Source organism: Henckelia pumila, chromosome 2 (genome assembly GCF_033568475.1).
Source record: "Henckelia pumila isolate YLH828 chromosome 2, ASM3356847v2, whole genome shotgun sequence".
NCBI classification, from domain to species: domain Eukaryota; kingdom Viridiplantae; phylum Streptophyta; class Magnoliopsida; order Lamiales; family Gesneriaceae; genus Henckelia; species Henckelia pumila.
Genome location: NC_133121.1, coordinates 94,238,629 through 94,258,937, shown reverse-complemented (window position 1 = coordinate 94,258,937; position 20,309 = coordinate 94,238,629). Strand labels below are relative to the sequence as shown.

Sequence of the window (20,309 nt, the reverse complement as noted above, 5' to 3'; positions counted from 1 at the left end):
TACCCAACATCTGAAGTCACCTATATCTAAATGACATGCAGAAAATTCTAATATCCCAAACTTGTTAACATTGATGATATATTTAGGAAGATTCAAGTACATGTTTCTAGACTTTCGAAATGAGATGTAACTCATGCTTTGTAACCCATGGGGATGCAGAGTGAACTTGTACAATGCTTTTGATACTGGCGTAACACATTTACCTATTAAAAAACAAATTATAATATCCCAGACTCGTTCAATTTTGATCGGAAAAAGTTCAATCCGGTTTACTATTCAAGGCTCGGTACCATAAAAAAGAAAGAAAATGTACGACTTTATCGGCGTTTACATAACAAGCTGTAGGTGATGCTATGAATCCTTACTGAACAAGAGTTTTCACTTCAATTATCACTAAACATAAATTACAGCTAATATAAAATCAAAGGTAACCAAACACGTTGCTACTCGAAACCATGACCAATGTCTATTTCTATTGAAGAAAACAAAAGCTGAAGGGGGGTTGAGTTTAGTTCACACCAGTTTTTAAGCCTTCACACTTCGGGTAGTCGCCTTCTTCTCATCCTTCTCAGCATCACCTTCATCTTCTTCTTCATCTTCAGAATCAGCTAGTTTAGTAAGTTCCTCCTGAATCATGAGCTTTATTGATGATTTTCTTGGTGCCAGATCCTCACTGAATCTTTTGGCTGAAAAGATTAGGAATTTACTAAGCAAAAAAACTAGCTGAAGGTAAAGGGAACCTAGTGAGACTTTAAAGTCAGGTATGAAACACCTTCAAAAAAAAAATCAGATATGAAACATTACCAAGTAGCGTCAGAACATCGGTGAAAGTAGCCTGAAAAGATACATTCAGTAGTCAGTTGAAATCAAAAGACCAGAAAAGGAACACGTGACACAGTAACACAAGTGTAAAAGATTGAAAATTTTGATATTTCACCATCTCGACCATGAAGGAAGTCAAAAGTCAAGGCAAGACAAGATTAATTTTCTTTTTAACTTTTTAAAGATCTTCCGAGCCATCAACAGACATAGCACAAATACCAGTCTTGCCAAACATAATTCGGTTCTATGTTAAAAAAAAAGAAAAGAAAAAAAGAGGGTTCTTGATTAGAGTACAAATAAGACGCACCAAATCCGGCAAAAGTACTAAACAGGAAACAAGACCATGTACCCAGCTACAACAGGATTCGACAAGCAGACACAAATCAAGAGCATGAAAATGTTCAACAGACGTCTTTCCTTCGGTCATCTTCCATTGTATGAACCCAAAAACATAACAGAAAAGGACTTCTGGTACTCACAGTATTGAAGTCAACCTCTTTTAGGAGTTCACAAATTGCCTTCCTAAGCTCATCGTCACTTGGTGTTAGTTTCACCTCCTTGGGTTTCTCTTTACCTTTAAAAACTTTTTTCCCTTATTTGAACATAACCGGACAAAATCAGAATAGCGATCCAGTAGTAAGAGAAAAGGTTTTCAATAAAACAAGAACTTAAATTTTTTTTTATCTTCAAACAATTGATCATGCATTTCTTACCCGTGCTCACCCTTGAGGGAGACTTCTTTGGTGTTGATGTCTTCTCCTTGACTATTTCATCTTTCTTTTTACCAGAAGTACTCTTTGCACTCGTACCTTTATTGCTTTTAGAGCGACTATGTGATGATTTTACAGGTTCTTTTTCAGGAGGAGGATCGGCCTTCTTAGACATAGTAACTTTCTTGGTTTTGGCTTTCCCAGTGGAGCCCTTCTTCACAGAAGACTTGGCAGATCCTTGCTTCTGCTTTACTTTGTCCTCATCAGATTCTTCAGATTCACCATCTTTCTCTACACTTTCAGCTCGTTCAGACTTCTCATCCTCTGACTTCTCTAGAACGCCATTTACATATTCATCTTCATGTGCTTCATCATTCTTGTCCTCTGATTCATCTTCTGAATCAGGTCTGCCCTCATTTGTCTCCTTCCCCTTTTTGGATGAACTCTCAGTTTTCTTAGAACTCTGGATATAACAAAGATGAAAAGGGTTTAAATATAATCAGCAAGAAACTTTTCATACGACTTGAGACATCAAGTTAGTAGGACACTACTACTTTTCTTCATTCTAATTTCAGAGCCAAGCTTCCAATTATTGGGGGAAATCAATGGTATGCACATGTTCTCCCACTAAGCTTCATTTTTATTTTATTTGTTTGAGGATTCTAATAGGAATTAAAGTAACAGTGGAATAGACTTTATCCTCAGATTCAGGCGTCAAATGTCATCCACAATATCATCACACAGGCTGCATTTCATAAGATCGAGAAGATTCTAGAAAAGCGGATATATTGAGTGATAATATGATTGATTAAGAAATGATATAAAGGTGTAAGATGCACTAAAGGGTAAAAGTCCAGTAGATTTTAGGCAAAGAGAAGGTGAAAGCATCACCAAAATGAAGTGCACCAACAGATAATGATATACTAGTGCTCTATGCACGTATTGCGTGCATGTACAATAAATTTTTTACGCACATGTTGATGCCTGTACAATGGTTTTTTCTTTTTTCTTGTATAGTCACTTGTGTAAATAGAACATAAATTTAAAAATTAAAAAACAAATTAAAGTTGTTATGATTTTTAATAATTTTGTTTAAACAATTAATTAAATTTACAAACTTTTAATAATAAATAACTAAATGTGTAGAACAAATAAAATTTGAATATAAAAAATTAATTAAAATAAACAGGTATTTGGATATTTGAAAAATTATACCATGACCCCGTGATTTTCGTCTCATTACGCCCAAGTTTTATAATATAGTATAGATAATTGAGATCGGCGAAGAATAATGTATATATAGATCAAAATTCACAACTATTAGTTTAAATAAATTTTAGAGCTCTCTTCTTCCCTCCATCGTATCCAATCAACACCCACTCAATTACCAAATACAACTTCCTTGATCCTTTGTCCTCCACTTACAACTTTCATCTCATTCCTGCATCTTGACTAGCCCCACCCCTTTTCCATGTTTTTCTCTTACCCCAATTTCCTTTCATCTTCTGTGTTTCGACTGTTCCAAAGGCAAAACCACATGCTGTCATACTTCAAAACCAAACAAAAATCTAGCAACCAAAATACTCTCCTTCCCTCAAACTTCCAAAGTTCCATAGTGGAAATTGCAAAAAAAATTTATTACCCAAAATTAAATTAATTAATGCTTAAGCCATCACCTCTGCGCTGCTGCCAAAAAAACCACCTGTTCCTGCCCCCATATCCAACCATGGCAGCAGCTAGTGCAGTTGCTGCTGCCACCAACACTACCACCAGTGAGTTCCAAAGGCCACCCTCACCCTTTACCCTTACTTCTCTCATGTTTCCTTTCTTTATTTTCTCTCATTTCTCTACAAACACCTTTGAGACACTTCTGCGGTGCCATTAGCTTGGTTGTGCAGTAACCCAGTTTGGGATTAAGATGCGGTTTTGAGGGTGAAAATTGCCGTTAGTAGTTTTTTAAATGGCATTCTAGTCCTATGCCCCATGCTATTGAAAGCTTTGAAGAGAACTAGGTTTATTTCTTCAGTTTCAGGTTCCAGGGCATTATGCTATATTTACACTTCATACGATGGAAAACACATTTCCCAGCAAGGACAAATCTGTCAACCATGGAAGTTTATTTCAAGATCTTACCCGGCTTTTCAATCTTTAGTGAGGACAGTGGTTAAAGGGGTACCAAAGTTAGGTTTTGGGAAGATAGAAGGTGGGGGGATTCTTCGTTTCGGGAGTTATTTCCATCCTTGTTTCAGTTTTCTGCACATAATATGCATATTTCTCATTTTGTAGCACGTGACAATTCGTTGACTACCGTCCCCCATTCATGGGACTTTCATTTTCGGAGGGATTTGAGGGATCAGGAAATAGTTGAGTTAAGCGCATTATTAGGAGAATTAATGAGGGTTATACTGATTGATGGGGCTGACCATGTTAGAGTGTGGGGTGGGGATTCTTCAGGTTTTTTCTCGGTCAAATCCTTCTTTGAGTCTTTCCAAATAGCGGTTCTCCTGTGTTTTCTTTTTTTAACGTTATTTGGAAGTTCCGATCCCGACAAAGATTCAAGTATTCTCGTGGTCAGCAGTGTTGGGTAAATTGCCGACTTTGGATTTGATGCAGAGGCGATGGCCTTCGTGTGCTTTGAGTCCAAATTGGTGTGTGCTATGTCGGAAAGAGCGGGAAACTCAGGATCACGGGCTAATACATTGTCCTTTCACGTACGGATTGTGAACTAGAGCTTTGATGGAGATGAGGTTAGTTTGGGTAACACCAAGATCAAAGCAGGATTTATTCGCAACAGATCTTGGATATGTTCAAGGCAAGAGGGGGAGAATTTTTTGGACGATGGTGGTTCATAGTATTTGTTGGTTTGGTGTGGTTAGAGAGGAATGGAAGAATCTTCGAACATATTGAAGTAACAGTAAAAGATTATTGGAAAAAAATCAAGATTAGGACTACTACGTGGAGTAGATCTCTTAAAGAGTTTAAGATTGTTTCAATCTCAGATTTATCAAGAAATTGGAATTTTGCTTGCAGTTGATATGATTAGGGAGTCGGTATTTTCTTTTGTCACTCGCGGATCTTTTGTCCTCCTTTTTGTAATCATATTTTTCACGTATATAATATATTATCGTTTATCATAAAAAAATGCATGATAAATGCTTTACTTTTAGAAAACCCAGTAATTGACCAGAGAACTACAATCAGCCATGGTAGATAAAAGTCATTACAAAAAATGAAAATAAGATATATAGTTTATATTAGTACTCAGGAGCACGTGTTGTGTGCATATGCAATACGTTTTTTAAAACAAAAACAAAAACAAAAAAAAAATAGAGAACAATTTTGAAAAGTGTTTTTTTGTAAATAAATAAATTAATTTTATAAACGTGGCATTTTCGTAAATAAGTAGTTATCAATGGACAAATAAAATGACATTTTGGTAATTAAATATATACCAAAGGGTAAAATAAAGAAGGCTTGGTCATACCAACATACCAACCCAACTTTAATAAAATAGAATAGATTAATAATGTCCCCAAGCCATCGATGAATAGTTGCACATAGTTGGCCAATCTTGGATACATAAAGAAGCAAGTCATAACCTCAACCTGGTTTTATTTTAATCAACAAAACTTACCTTAGCCGAGCCTTTTGAAGGAGTGGTACTCTCCAATACTGACTTGCTGACCCGCTTTCTCTTTTTGCCCTTGCTTGACTGGTCAACATTCATGACACTTAAAAATGATTGAACCAAGTGGAGAAAAATTGAAATTGAAGCAAAATTAAAATCAGACAAACCAAGTCACTTAAAATATGTTTTAAAAGATGGAGGAAAAACCAAGAAAAGATCAGCCAAGTGTCAAACCTGTTCTTTATCCGCAAGCAATTCAGTAGTGGTTGCATGAGGGGCCATCAAAAACTCAATCAACTTTGCGATGATATCTTCCTGAATACGAAAGAATGAAATTAATGATACACTTCGATAGGAAGTTAAGCCTCGATAAAATAATGAACTTGCTCTCGAAGGTGGAAGAAAATCACAAACCTTTCTTGTATTAGCCTTGGAAACGGGCATATCAAAAACATCACAGAACTCCACAAGCTTCTCTTTAACAATCTTGTCAAGTTTTTCTTTTACTTTTATGGTTTGCTTTTCCTGAGACAATGTTCATAGAGAAAGTTTAAAGTCAAAGAGCCAAATAGATCATATACAATGGATTAGTAAGTTTTTCTTCACCTCGTCATCATGCCAAACAAACCCAGAGAATCTGGACATGTTGTTCTTAAATTCAGTAGCCTGGGTCACAAGCACAAGAAGTTAAGCAAACTAAAGACTACCAGAAACATATTAATGGTGACAGGTGAAGACACAAAATGAGAAGTCCATTTTTTAGGTGGCGCTCAGCTTCATAAACTTTACATGGAGGAAAACCAAGAAACCTACCAAAGGCTAGTTCAAGTGTGTGATATTTGTGCAATTGAGAGTGAAATATAGATGAACATACCAAACAGTTACTATCCTATCCCATGATGACCAAACCAAGGAGTAAAAAACACATTACTGAAGATCATGTCAGGGAATAACCATGCCCCCTTTAAACAATATGATATGATGCTTGACCATAAATTTCTAAGATATTAAAAGTGTTACCTTTCCTCTCCTGCCAAAAAGAATATTATGCAGCAATCTAAAGGTATCATCATTCTTCTTTCTCGACAACTTGTATGCCACTGTAACAAAGAAGTTGTTGAAAAACTACATGAGATTCATTCACACAACACATATTTGTAACAAATTTCATGAGCAGTAATAGCAAGAAGAATTACGAGTATTTTGGCAGCTAAACCATAGAAAGATATGTAAGTTTTACACCAGCTGAAAGAGCAGAATGATGCGAATTTTCCGATCACAAACATTTATGTACAGATGTGCCTGCAAGTGTTATTTGGCAAAAAAATACCCCAGCATCTCGGTAAACAACATTATTTTCTTTTTCCGAGATATAAAAATAGCAACTCACATTCAGCTAAACTGTGTGCACACCGATGGAGCACTTCGTCAGAAAAAATGCACAAGAGAAGTCATATCTTACACTGCTAGCAAAAACTTGTCAATGTACAAAAAAGAAAATTTTCAGTTTGGTAGTTAAGAATTAAGGCCAAGGATTTTGGCAAGACATATTCCAATGATTTCAATTGATATACCAAACCTAATGCAACATTATAGTATAACAACATGAAATCCATGAATTGCTTAGAGTAGCCTGAAGATATGAAATTTATGACATTCTTTCTGTTTAACTATAGACGTGGTTTCCAAATGATAAATACAAATCCAAATACGAAGTAAAAAAATTTAAATCCCAAATTCGAAGATAAAAAATTTAAATCCCAAATACAACATAAAAAATTTTAAATCCATTGGATGTGATCATGTAATTGAAAATTTATCAGTTCATCACTTGATAGGATATAAGCAGTTTGATTGTAGAAAGAAGAGGCAACTCTGATCAACTTGAGCCAAAAATATTAACACTTTCCTTTGCCAGCAAGATACTACCCATGGCTCCTTAACACATAAACAAGACTTCAGCGATCAACGGATAATGAGCTTTTAAACTTTAACATCATCATAAACTCGTGTTTTAAGTTTACAGAATCAAGAAATATGGCAATGAGTCATGTAGTAACATCACATAAAATATTTTTCAGTAAATAAACTCATTCCCATGCCGATACCACACCCCAGGCGAAAAAAGAAGAAAGACAAGTAAACAAAACCAAGTTTCCACAATCCTAGGTATTCCCAAAAGATTAAAAAAATTAATAAATGGGAAAATTATTGATGTTATTAATCTTTGGGATTATGCTGACATCCATGATCAGAACCAAATTCTTCAGCTAAGATTACAAAGACTAAAAGCAGTGCGAGGCTATTTTGTCTTTTTCACATAAAAGAAAATGTAAAGGTATAATGTTTCCTTGAGACTGTACCAAGGAAAAGGTAACTTATTACATAATTTAATTAGCTAAGACATATGGGATCTGCTCATGGCATTCCCTTACCAAAAACATAGTGACGAATATATTGTTCAAGCTTAGTTAGAGGTGATTATAGTCTACTGATTGTGTTACCAATATAGTCTAATCTATATCCTTACAAATCTAGGTACTTAAATGCACGCATCATTTATTATTTACACAAGCATTCTATGTATATGTGACGGTTGGTTTTGTTACAGTTTGAACCAATTCAAACTGAAATTTATTTTTTGAAATTTTCAAGTCAAGAAAATAATACCAGTATAACTCAGGAGGTAATCAAACTAAATTAGAGTTTATTATTTAGCATTTATATTACAAAATATTATGAGCATTAAATTCTTTACTAAAATTAAATAAAAATAGGAATTAAATTTAAGTTAGATAAAGTAAGCAGTTCAATCATGTAACCTAAATTATTCGTGTATACCACAACTGACAAGATCTAATAATCTAATATTAATTTATGGTTCCTGCTACGGTTACACATAATTTTGGTTTCAGTATCTTATTTTTATGAACTTAAGATTAATTTATGGTTTCAGCTATGGCTACACATGGTTCTAGTTTGAGTTTTTTTTTTATTTTTAAGAATCATAACTGAATTGTAAGTCCTTGGTTCAGATTCCTTTTTGGGACCCAAACCGAAAAACGATTTTGGTTTTGATTTTTCAAATATGGTTTGGTTTTTGCGGTCGGGTCTACTTGGGAGCCAAGGAAAGAAAGGAACAAATAGACTTCCAAAATAACTCAAACATACATATCTCACTACAAGAGGATATCAAATATTAGGTATACACTTTTGGCACAACCGGAAAAAAGAGATTCAATTTAGTTTATCGTTAATTGGGTGGCAACCCATATTAGCCTAACTTTGTGTGATTTATTTATATCAAGATTGTTTGTTCAAATTGGGACATCGAAATATAATTTTGAAAGATTGATCCAAGGAATATTTTATCTTTCAATTATATATTTACGTTACCAATAATTTTCATTTCTTATATAATATAATAAATTAAAAAATAGCATGTGTTTCAAAAACATGTTGGTACACTTGAATAACTTTTTACAACTTAATTGTTAGTTGGAGGAGTCTATTATATACGGCTAGTCCAAAATCTTAATGAGGATGCGAGAAAGCATGTGACCAATGCAACTTTTCCTTACCCATTATGCTTTTGAAGAAAGTTTAAAGGATAGGCGACTTATGTTTTTTTTAAAAAAAAAAACATGATGAACACATCAAGAGATCAAGTGGTTAATTTTATTCTACACTCCCTCAATTAATATACTCAGAAATCATCAAGAATGTACCAACCACAAATAACACTCCTACATTCTCTAATTTCAAAATTCATCAAAGCATTTATCAAGGAGGAAAAAAAAGAGGATCAACATGTTGGATCACTGCACCACGATCAACCTTGAGTCACCGCAACAAATGTGAAAGTGATAGCCTAATAGATGTAATCAACAATATATACCTTTCAAATAGCATTGTTTTGTTATTTGATAAAAAAAAATACTCTCTCATGTTGGTCAATTCGACCAACTTGGAGCAATTGATCCAACTTCGTAGTAACAACATCCACATTTTAACCTCTACCTCATTTCTCATTACCCTATTTTTGCCCTCCAATTCACCTCATCATATGATGCAAGCCACATTAAGTTCTACTCAGTAGATGAATTACACTTGTTGATAATAAGTCAAAGAGTCTACTGTAATCATGCTCTAGCATTCTAGAGTGCAATTAATGTTTTTTAGTTTATTTAGTCTAAATTACATTTAGCTAGTGAGGTCGATATCTAAAAGTTGTCAGTCAAAAGAAAGTTACAGTCAAATAAGAATTTGGAGCTCGATGCACTACATGCATGGTGTTTGCATCTCTTTTATAGTAATTATCACCATATAAAACTTAGTTTCATATAAGATCTTTAAAGCTGGTATATATTCTTTGATTTGAGAGTGAGAAAAAAGAAAATTTAGTATTCTGTTGGCCAACTAGCGTTAGATTTAATTAGACACTCCTATTTTCAAGATCTTAAATTGATTTAATTCGTTAATAATTGTTTGAAAATCAATGCTATATACATTTTCTGATTCCCACGTGAAAAGTGAAAATAAAACACACACATACACAGTAGAAATTGAGAATTTAGTGAGCAGCGAAAGAATTATAGCAAGTAGATATGCTACTCAAACTAATTCATTTCTCTAAACCCACAAAACTCCGTGAATTCCACAAAGCGGAAACATAAGAGACCCGAGTACTTGCAAGCAACAAGGCCATGAAAGACTTGTAAGTCTAAGAATTTCATTATATTTGGACACAAATAAGTGAGCAAGCCCACATAATCACAGGTAAAATTGCAGAAAAATAAACATCAATATAAACCGAAGGCGAATCATTCAGTGCTCTTCGCTGCATAGTTGTACACAACCAATATACATTTTAAGGCACGTAACCATTTGATTCGCTAATAAATGCTCCCATATGTTGATGCTCATGAAACTTTCATCAGCTAATGTAGCGGTCAACTAAAAAGGAGACGAAAACAGGACAATAATGCAGTTGACAAAGTATCAAGCTTGGTTTGCATAGGTGTATTTAAAAGAGCCAAGAGGCAACAGAAATAGATGAAAGTATACCGTTTGGGATATCTTTTAGTGCAGTTCCACGACCCTGCCACATATAGCAATACACCAAGGAGTAAATTTCAAAACAACGATAAGACATTGGTATTTCATGAGTTGAAGGATCAGATTTATCGCAGGGTTGTCAGTCGTCGTAAAACAAAGTGCAAACCAAAAGGTATTACCTTTTGGACGTGGAATTCCTTGGCCGCATCCTTCTCAATGGTGGCCACCAACCTTTCCACAGATTTCCGTTCACGCACAGGCCGGTCAGTTGTGTAAGTCACAGGAGTTTTTGGATCCTCCTTTTTCTCTGTCGATGTTTCATGTTCTTCAACCCTTTTTTCATTTGATGTTTTAGGCTTCTGCTTCTTGTCTAATGGTTCCTTTTTCTTATTCTTGTCTTTCTTGCCAGCGTCACTCTTTGTTCTTGGACGCTTCTCCGTCAGACCTTTCTCTGGTTTAGGCTCTTCAGACCTTTCCTCATCTTCCACTCCATCAACTTCCTCCTCAACCTTATCTCCAGTCTCCTGGGTTTTCTCCCGGACATCATTGTCCATTATCTCATCCTTGGCTTCCACCTTCCCTTCTTCAACAACTGCTTGCTTATCTCCCTCTTTATTTTCTTCCTCTCCTTCATTATTTTCCCCTTCTTTCACTACCTCTACATCTTTTACTGTTTCTTCAATTTCCTCGGTTTTATTGATCTCTTCATCCACATCCATATTATCAGCCTCGACCTTACCATCATCCTTTTTATCCTCTTCCATTTCAGTCATTTCGTCATGATGCTCCTCTTTGTTATCAATCGCAGCCCCCGTCTCTTCCACCAACTCAGCATTCCCATTTGCCGAAGACTCGGGCTTATCAGGCACCATGTCTCCCTCACCCATAACAATTCCGAGCACAAGTGTTTGGCCTTACCAAAACACGTTTTTGAGATCCAAAATAAACTGCACAAGTTCAAAAACAGTACCCTAACTAATCACAGTAGCAACTAAATCAGGAAAGTAAACAAGAAAAGAAAAATCTTGAAAAAGAAAAGGAATAAATTGAATGAAAAAGGAAAAACCAACTCAATTAACGCACAGTTGATGCAAATCTAGATGGTAATCAGCTAAAACCTACGAACAGGAAAATATCACATGCAAAATCTAATTAGATATCCACACCCCAAACACATTACAAACAACTACACGCAAAATCCACGCTTACGCATGGAGAGCCTACAATCCCGAACAAATTACCCCAAGATCACAGCCGACAATTGTCAGTCATCTCATTAAGAAAGTTAAAATAAAACTTCAGCTTCAACCAAAAAAGCAGCAGAAAGCCAAAAAAATAAAAACTTTCCATAAAGAACACAAAACCCTAACCGTAAGAGAGACAAATTTGAAATCAAATCAACACAACTAGACCAAAATCATACCGAAGTAGAATTACAGAAATTTAAAGAAATTAATTAACCCATTAAATGAAGCTAAAACGATCAAAACAGCGCGGATTCGGAAGCTTACTCTCAAAATATTCGAAGCTGAGTGTTCTCCGACTGTGGTGATTTTGTAATTATTATTATCCTCCTTTGCACCTGAGTTCCCAGTAATCCGATATTTATAGCTCGGACTTGAAAAACGGATTTTAAATCCAGTTTAATGCCATGTCGGATCGCAGGATATACACTGGGCGCAATTCTAAAACGGGATCTAAACTAACGGCTAACATCTACCTCGATTAATGGACGGTCCGGATTGCAAGTTCGTTTGAAAGGCCTTTTGTTGGGATAATTCGGTCCTGCCCATGGGTACCCAATGGCTAATATGGATTTTTGTGATTGGTGCTGATAGATAAAATTTTAGGGCTTAATGGATGGACATGGGCCTATTTACCCAGTATACATTACATCTCCCTGTTTTTGTATCATCAAATCAAGATTACGTCTGACATGGTTTCTCATGGCTAAATGCTAATAAGGAAACACATCGTTTATTAGGTTATGGCCTTCGACTTGTTTTTTTTCTTTTGCTTCATTGGAACGACATTAATATTATCAAGTGACCGATATTGTTATTTGATAAGTGAATTTGCTTTTCTCACGTGCTGCTTTTGATTGGACATCTTTGCAGATTTCACATGACAAATTACTTGTTATTGGATTATTGTATTTAATATATATATATATACACACGTGCGGAATATTTGTGCCCAGTTTTTAGTACTTACATGTGAACGTACTTGCATATATAGCCCAGTCCATGCACATCAAAACATGAATTTAAATTTCACAATGGCCATGCATAGTTCTCCATAGCCAGTTCATGTCTTGTCAATGTACATAATATTATGTAGCAAAATGTATGTACGCAAATACGCAATCCCCGTTCTCTGTTCAATACACACTTAAAAACTTGAGTATCATTGACAAATTTTTTTTCAAAACGTCTCTTTTTCATTTTTTTAAGAATGTTGTTTGTTTTTAAACATTTTTTAAATCCTAACCAACACACGACATATTTTGAGTTAAATCCTAACCAGCACACATGACATGTTTTGAGCGGATCATCGTACTACCTATATATTAATCTTAAACAATTAATTTCTCATTCACCCGAAATCGATTTTGAGCAAATTAATATACCAAAATCATATACTCGAAACGTAGATTCCAATTCTCAAGTCAATTTTCAGTTTTATCGGACGTATGATGCTCGATTAATTTTCAAATTTAATTGGCCTCAAAACCCACTTTTTCCAACAGATATAAAATGCATGAAACACATTTTAAATGAACAGCTGCTATCGATATAAAATGCATGAACAGTGACATCGAGTTTTCTGGTAAAACTTCCATTAATCCAATTTATAAGTTAAAAAAACATCTTCAAGGAGAAACAAAATCATATATCTAGATGGAAGAAATTATTTATACCAATTTAATTATGAAATGACTAAAATTGCCACTGGCAATTAACATTTTATTCGATGATAAATATCATAGTAACATATAACATACATACTAGTAAAGAATTATAGTATTGGTTCAAAAAACAAAAAAGAATTATAGTATTATCTCTAAATATAGACATTATAAAAATAAGCAATTTATACTAATCACATAAATATAAATTAATTTGATAAATTTACATCATTAAAAAGATAATATAATAATTATTGCAATTACAAAAAAATATGCTCAAAAATAAATTAAATCCGCAAAAATCATAAATCTTGAGAAAATGTCAAGAGGGTGAAAAAAACAGTTATCATGGCCATAATTTTCCGAGAGCCTCAAAATCTATTCAAAAAATTGTCCATTCTCATGCACAACCATTCCCACATAATTCAGTTGTTTGCGAATTCATCTTTCCTAGAACACGGCAGTAGCAAGAAATACAGATAGGAGTTCTCTACAGAGTGAAAAGAATTTCCAATATCCTATATTCACCTTATACAGCAAAAATGAAACAAAACAAAAAAAAAAACACCGAGCTCGTCAAGAAAGTCACAAGTTTCTTTAACCATATTAATGTCGATCACCGCAACAGGGTAAGAGAAATAGCTTTCGTTCAATGAAGCAGAACACCACCATACAAAGGCTTCCATTTTCAGAATCCACCTGTTTCTTCAACGGGGAACTTTGCTTCCCTGATGTCCATCTAACGTCTCCAGAAATGACTCTGCTTCTTTTGCTCTTGCATCCTCCTGAACATGAGGCAAATATAGGTCAAAATATTTGCAGCAGTTCAACAGTTGTAAATATAACTAAGGTAAGCAACGAAGATACATCCCAGAGAAATAATTTTAGACGGTGTACAAAATCTTTCGCTCATTCAGACGAAAAAATTTTACCACTCCCAAACATTCTTGAAGGAAAACATTTTAAGAAAAGGAGCGAATGTATGAATAATATGAAAAGCAGGATAAGATCAAAGAATTGAACAACGCAACATTCTCCTTATAATAACACGCACAACAAAAAAACAAACCTTTGATGCTCTTTGGAACGTTCCATGAACTCTTTGGCAATATCGCGCCCTTCATATGAGGTTAGAACAGTTCGAATATCAGCTGGTCTGTGTTTAGCAACATCTGCACTCAAACAATGCTCCCTGTTTATTTCAAGCAATAAAGACTGGAATAAAACTTCCTCAAAGATCATGTGAGTTTCGATGTGAGAGGAATTCTTACATTCAAGGAATGGAATAAGATCTAAAAGTACGGTGTCGTCTGATTCACCTTCCCACTGTTTTATCGGAACACAGTTTTCACGCTGAAGACAACCCTCTAGGGCATGACCACTAACATATAGAACTTTTGCAGGATCCCTGTTAAGCATTGAAAGGTCCTGCCGCAGGCAAAGAAAAATATGTAAAAGTTTGAAAACGGAAACCAAAAACAATGGATAAGAATATTCCTGAAATTCAAAGTGAATGTATCTACCCTAAAGTGTTTTCCATCTGTGTATCTTGTTGCACCCCTTGAAAGCCTATAGCGAATACAGTGCTTTGAATCCAATCTTTCAACAACGGGATCAACATACTGAAATGACCAGATAGAAATATTAAAAACTTAGAGATACCAAGAAAATAACAAATGAAATCCGGAAAATGTTTCCATATCCCATATATATTAAATATCGACGCTTACCATACTTAGCTCGTCAGAATACACTACAATTTCATAAAATTGAGCCAAATGCTCCAAAAAAACATCTACTCCAGGTCTTTTGAATGTTCTCCACCCTCGGTCACGCTTCAGATGGAAAAAAGACAACACATCACAGTGTCAACTTAGTTGCATCTAAACTTGAACGACCAAAAAGACAGAACTCATGAAATCAACCTTCACAGGACGAGAAACCATATGAGAGGGAAAATGCAGACTGTTAGACTGAGTGTGAGAGTGTGACTTTGTGAGGGTAAAAATCAAACATATTCAAAACATGAAAGAAAGACAAAAACAATAACACACCTTCCAGTCAGAAAAAATTAATGTTTTATTCAGGTCAAGTACAAGGGTGAAAACATGTTGCTCCAAAGGATGCAAATCTGGCAGGAGCTTTTCAGATGTTGGTTCAGTAAAACCCTGTAATGAAGCAATAAAAAGTGTTCCAAGGAGGAATATAATGATGATAAATTAAGGAACTATTGTGAAAATGCTATTAGTTGTTTACCCGAACGTGTTCTTCAGTTAACCGCCTGAGGTCAAGGTATGTATCAACTAACTTGGCAGGCACTGCAATATGTAAACACGAATGAAGCATCATGAAAAAACAGACAAGATCATAAAAGCTGAATGCAGAGATAAACTTGTACAGAAAACAAATAGCAACAAACAGATCATTTTTTTATATTACCTGTCACTGCAGCGGCTCGTGCATAAGATTGAAATTTCTGCACAAACCATTTTGTAATTTGTTAACTCTACTTCTCTGGTGATTATAATTTCAACTACTACATCAGCAACAAAAGTATAAACCTCAGATGAAACATATTAAGAAGGCTCCCACATCTAGGTCAACTATATTTTATCAAAATATAGCTCCTCGTATCATTTAAAAGCTTTCCAACCGAAACAACTGTTTCAAAATAATAAGAAATAATAGGTAACAATATCAAGTTATCAACTCTTTCTACATCATGGGAATGGAGTCGATGGACAGAATCATAGAGTATAAGGGTGCTGTTAGACGCACATCATAAGTAGATGCGTCTTCCTCAACAATAAAATTTGCAGAGTCGCGAAAGGCCTTTGTCTTCCGATCAACCTCATCCAATGAGTATGCTGCACAAATGTCAACTTATATTTGATCAAGAACTTATATCAAAGTCAAACAAAGATATTCTATGGTATAGCCCAGCAGTTCAACAAATTTAAGTCCAAACCAAGACCACAATCAACACGTTTATGAAAATTCAATAACCAGACAAGGTGGACGGTGGTAACAGAGCTTGACTAGGAGTTTTCATGATTTTTATTACTTGTAATTGTAATATATAGGCAAGTGTTTATGGAAAAAGGAAGGAAAGACAAGACAAGCTAGTAGCTTTACAGAATACAGATGCAAAGAATCAGGTAGCCCAGGCATCTTAACTTTATTTGTCATTATTATGTATGAACCAAGAAGACAACATAGGCAGCAGATCCCCCGGAAAAAATATAACGCAAGAAAATAATGTCAATTAATACCTATTCAGTAAGCAAGCAGTTCATAAACAGGTGGTCATTCATTTCACTGAGTATTACTCCTTGACACTTCAATTGGAAGTTTAGGGTTTTGTTGCATGAGATGCACCAACAAAGAAGGAGCTAAAAAAGATGTGAAATAATATAAATGACACAAAGTTACGTGTAAGCGTCATATTGCACAACTGCACAAGAAGTGAAAAAGAATTTTACAAACACAGTTGAAAGAAAGAAAATTAAGGTCGCAGCACCATGAATCAGTAAATTCCGAACAGGGCAGCAGGCTTACACAACAGCCATCTGAATACTTTATAATCTTTTTATTTGAAATAAGTCGAGAAATTCATTCATAAACAGGTAAAGGAACTTATTAAATATAGTGCAGGAAAAAAAAAAAAACCTTTTTATCCACTCGAAAGGGATTGAACTGTGCACCCCCTATCCATCTAAACATGTGTGGATTCTAAATGAAATACATAAGGGGGTCACCTAACAAACAAATAGTTTGGTGTATATCCACATAAAAACCAAGATTGAAAGTGCTGATGATTCACATTCTCAATCTCGAGACAAGATTGCACTCGGACTGGAAACCTAGTGAATATTTTAGGTATCATCATAAAAAAGATTACGCTTTCCTTTTCTAATTTCAGCATTACTGAACAAAACAGTTTCCAAGCATGAAGCGATGGCACATTGCAAATTTGAGATCACCACGTTCCCATTTCAAATCGCGGAAAACCATAGTAGCACTGTTGCTCTTGAACGAATAGGTCGATCGATACAAATAAAAAAAACAGGATTATCACATCAAATTCAAAATATATCCGAGAAGTGGTTTGCTGAAAGAAACGAACCATAGGTGGCATAACTAGCAGTGGCAACGCCGCCAGTAACAGCGGCGATGAGGCCGTACTTCAGAAAGCTCCAAGAATTCTTCTTATCACCCGTAGAAGAAGTCGGTGCCTCACTCGGCGGTGGAGGAGGCTGATTGCCAATAATCGAGGATGCAATAATTGGTTCTTTGGGAGGTTCTGCGCCAACGGCCGAGGAAAATCGGCGATAATTCCTGGAAATGATTGCGGAGAGACGCGATCGGGAAGGGTTGAAGGAGTACATTATCGAAATTTATTGTGATCTAAATTAGGGTTTAAGAATGCATAGACGGGTTTTAGGGTTCTGTGCGGGGTTTTTGAGAAAGAAAGAAATGGAAGTTGGCGTGGGAGATGGTCTAAATGGATTCTGGTGAGACGAAAGTGCCCTTTGGGTTTTGACTATAATATTTTAAAATTTAGTCATGATTTAAATTCTTGACTTTTTTTATAATGTGATTAGTTGATGATAGAGATGGCAATTGGCAAGTCTAAATTCGATCCCGCATTAAACCCGTCCCGATATGTCGAGTCTAGACCCGCCAAAGTGTGTGTGTGTATATATATATATATATATGTATAGTTTTGCTATCCTGACCACCCACCGTGCCCACCTAATGTGCACACCATGAGGTGACACTCAACTATTGGACGCACAATTCATCACATCCAATAGTTGAGTGTCACCTGATGGTGGACACATTAGGTGGGCACGGTGAGTGGGCAGGATAGCAAAATTGTATATATATATATATATATGATATGTATAAATATATTTTTAGCATATTTATAATATACTTAAAATATATGAATAATTAAGTTGGTCAATTTGCGAGATTCGCATTTTTAAGGGGCTAATTCTTAATTTTAAAATACTGGATGACTAATTTGCATTTTTAGACCTTAGCAGGGTTAATTGTCAATTTTTTGCATTGGAGGCTTAATATGCAATTTAGCTCAATATCTGATATAAATACCACTCAAACTCTCTATTTTGAAGTAAGTGACTCTTTGGTTTATAAAAGCTCTCTGCTCTCATGTTTTGTGTGAAGGTGATCGCTGACATGAGCGTCGGAGGTCACCCAGCGCCTCTAACGTGTGTTCGTGAATCAGGTGACATACCAAAAGGAGGACGTACGACTTCTTCAGGTGACCAAAGAAGTAGGAGATCAGGAGATCATTCTCCTCTGCAGGTGATCGAGGAAGTAGGAGACCAAGAGGACGTACAACTTCCTAATTTATCTGCTGATTAGGAAGATAATTATTTTGCCCGCATCAGATTGGCGTCGTTTGTGGGAACACCACCTATTCACTGAAGATGCAAACACGATCACATGCCACCCGTAACACTGAAGGTGGTCGGGAGCTTCCGCCTCCTAACCCCCCCCCCCCCCCCCGCCATAAGAGGAGTTTTTTATCACCCCGAATGCCTTGAAGTCCATGTTGGAGGAGGCTGCCTCGCGTGCAGTGGCGGAGGCCATGACACATTTTTTGGCAACACAACAGCATAACTTGGGAAATAATCAAAACTTGAATGGTGAACTACCTCCACCTCAACACAAAGAAAAAAGACGCACACTAAAGGAGGAAGTTGGAACGAATAGGGTGCAGCACCCCAATGCAAGGAAGGAAACGGTGTTCCACGAGGAGGAGGTAAATAGCCACGGGCCATGCGCCAAGGAGTTCGTACTGAGGAGAGAGGAGAAAGTGCTTTGGCAATCTTACCAGCCCGGCGTAGCCCGTTCACTACTGCCATCTTAGCCGAGGTACTGACAGTTGGACTAAAAATAGAAAATCTGCCAGAGTACGATGGTTCAGGAGACCCTCAGGATCACTTAAATAGGTTTTATGCAAAAGCCGATCTATATGACTTCAGCGATGCTGCGTATTGCAAGATATTTTGGACTACGCTGATTGATCGTGCACTGCATGGTTCAATAAACTCCCCGCAGGAAGCATTGCAAGTTTGGAACAACTTACCCAACGTTTTCTCCATCAATTCTCCATTAATCGAAAATACACTAAGACTGCGTCGTACCTATTCTGGGTTGTGCAAAAAGAGGGTAAGAGCTTGAGGGAGTTTGTGCAACGTTTCACTCAGGTTGTTCACGAGGTCCCACAAGTCAATCATGATCTCCCGGCAGGAATTATGCAACAAAACCTCCGTCGTCGGAAATTCAAGGAATCCATAGCGGGAAAACCCCCAAGCACCTTGGAAGAGTTACTCGAGAGAGCCGAGAAGTATATACGCATTGAGAAGACTATCGAACCACGCTATTTACGGAAAAGGAAAAGATAAGAAAAACCAAGAGAAGGCCGAAAAAAAGAGAGACGGGGATTCCAAGGCCCTCGTCTTCAGCAGATACCCCTAAATGTGCGCTTGACTGATATATTAGTTGTTGCGGAAAAGCAAGGTTTACTACAACCTCCGAGGCCAATGAAAGACAACCCAAAGCGGAAGAAATCTGACAAGTATTGTCACTTTCACAAAGACAAAGAACACTCTACTGAAGACTGTTATAGTTTGAGAGCATAAATAGAGAAGCTGATTAAACGTGGCTATCTAAAAGACTTTGTGAGTAAGTCTCACCACCAACAGCGTGACAACAAGACTTATGAGGACCGCTGAAATAGGGAACCCCCAAAGAATCACGAGAAGCCAGGAAAACATAATGGAAACTTCCATGAGAACATGCCAACTGGAGGAGTTATCGCTGTTATGACCGGGGGCCAGCTTGCAGAGATTCAAATAGAGCAAGGAAGACTCTTCTGCGTAATGATTCTAAGGAGAATCACTTTCCTCGCCATGACCAAGCACAAATCATGTGTGAAGTGCCAAAAATCTCAAAGGAAATGACATTCACTAAGTCAGATAGGGAATACCCTCTAGTTGAGCACAATGACGCACTGGTTATCTCCGCTACAATCTCCAACTTCTAGGTGAAGAAGATGTTGGTTGACTCAGATAGTTCAGCAGACCAACTGGCTAAATTCGGCAGCTCCGCAACAGGAATTAATAGCAGAACAATTAAATTCATCACG

At 36.2% G+C, this 20,309-nt stretch overlaps 2 protein-coding genes across 4 annotated transcripts; both read right to left on the bottom strand.

The window, feature by feature from the left end:
- Positions 1–219: 219 nt before the first annotated feature.
- LOC140885002 (DEK domain-containing chromatin-associated protein 4-like) lies at positions 220–11,884 on the bottom strand. Of its 3 annotated transcripts, none has more exons than XM_073291914.1 (12): positions 11,730–11,884; positions 10,398–11,131; positions 10,228–10,261; positions 6,181–6,260; positions 5,767–5,826; positions 5,575–5,685; positions 5,395–5,475; positions 5,167–5,244; positions 1,536–1,995; positions 1,302–1,414; positions 805–835; positions 220–686 (listed from the first exon to the last, which is right to left on the bottom strand). In XM_073291914.1, exons 2-12 carry the CDS (start codon positions 11,103–11,105, stop codon positions 526–528), a joined length of 1,917 nt encoding a protein of 638 aa, XP_073148015.1. In that variant the 5' UTR covers positions 11,106–11,131; positions 11,730–11,884; the 3' UTR covers positions 220–525. The 3 variants fall into 3 exon arrangements, with proteins under 3 accessions (XP_073148015.1, XP_073148016.1, XP_073148014.1); XM_073291915.1 differs by having other exon boundaries at positions 10,398–11,193; positions 11,730–11,787; XM_073291913.1 differs by having other exon boundaries at positions 221–686; positions 10,398–11,165; positions 11,730–11,830.
- A 1,603-nt stretch (positions 11,885–13,487) lies between these two features.
- On the bottom strand, positions 13,488–17,625 carry LOC140882444 (mitochondrial import inner membrane translocase subunit TIM50). Its single transcript, XM_073288452.1, has 10 exons — positions 17,253–17,625; positions 15,905–15,993; positions 15,566–15,602; positions 15,383–15,444; positions 15,181–15,294; positions 14,857–14,961; positions 14,650–14,748; positions 14,398–14,554; positions 14,196–14,298; positions 13,488–13,911 (listed from the first exon to the last, which is right to left on the bottom strand). Exons 1-10 carry the CDS (start codon positions 17,512–17,514, stop codon positions 13,866–13,868), a joined length of 1,074 nt encoding a protein of 357 aa, XP_073144553.1. The 5' UTR covers positions 17,515–17,625; the 3' UTR covers positions 13,488–13,865.
- Positions 17,626–20,309: the final 2,684 nt, after the last annotated feature.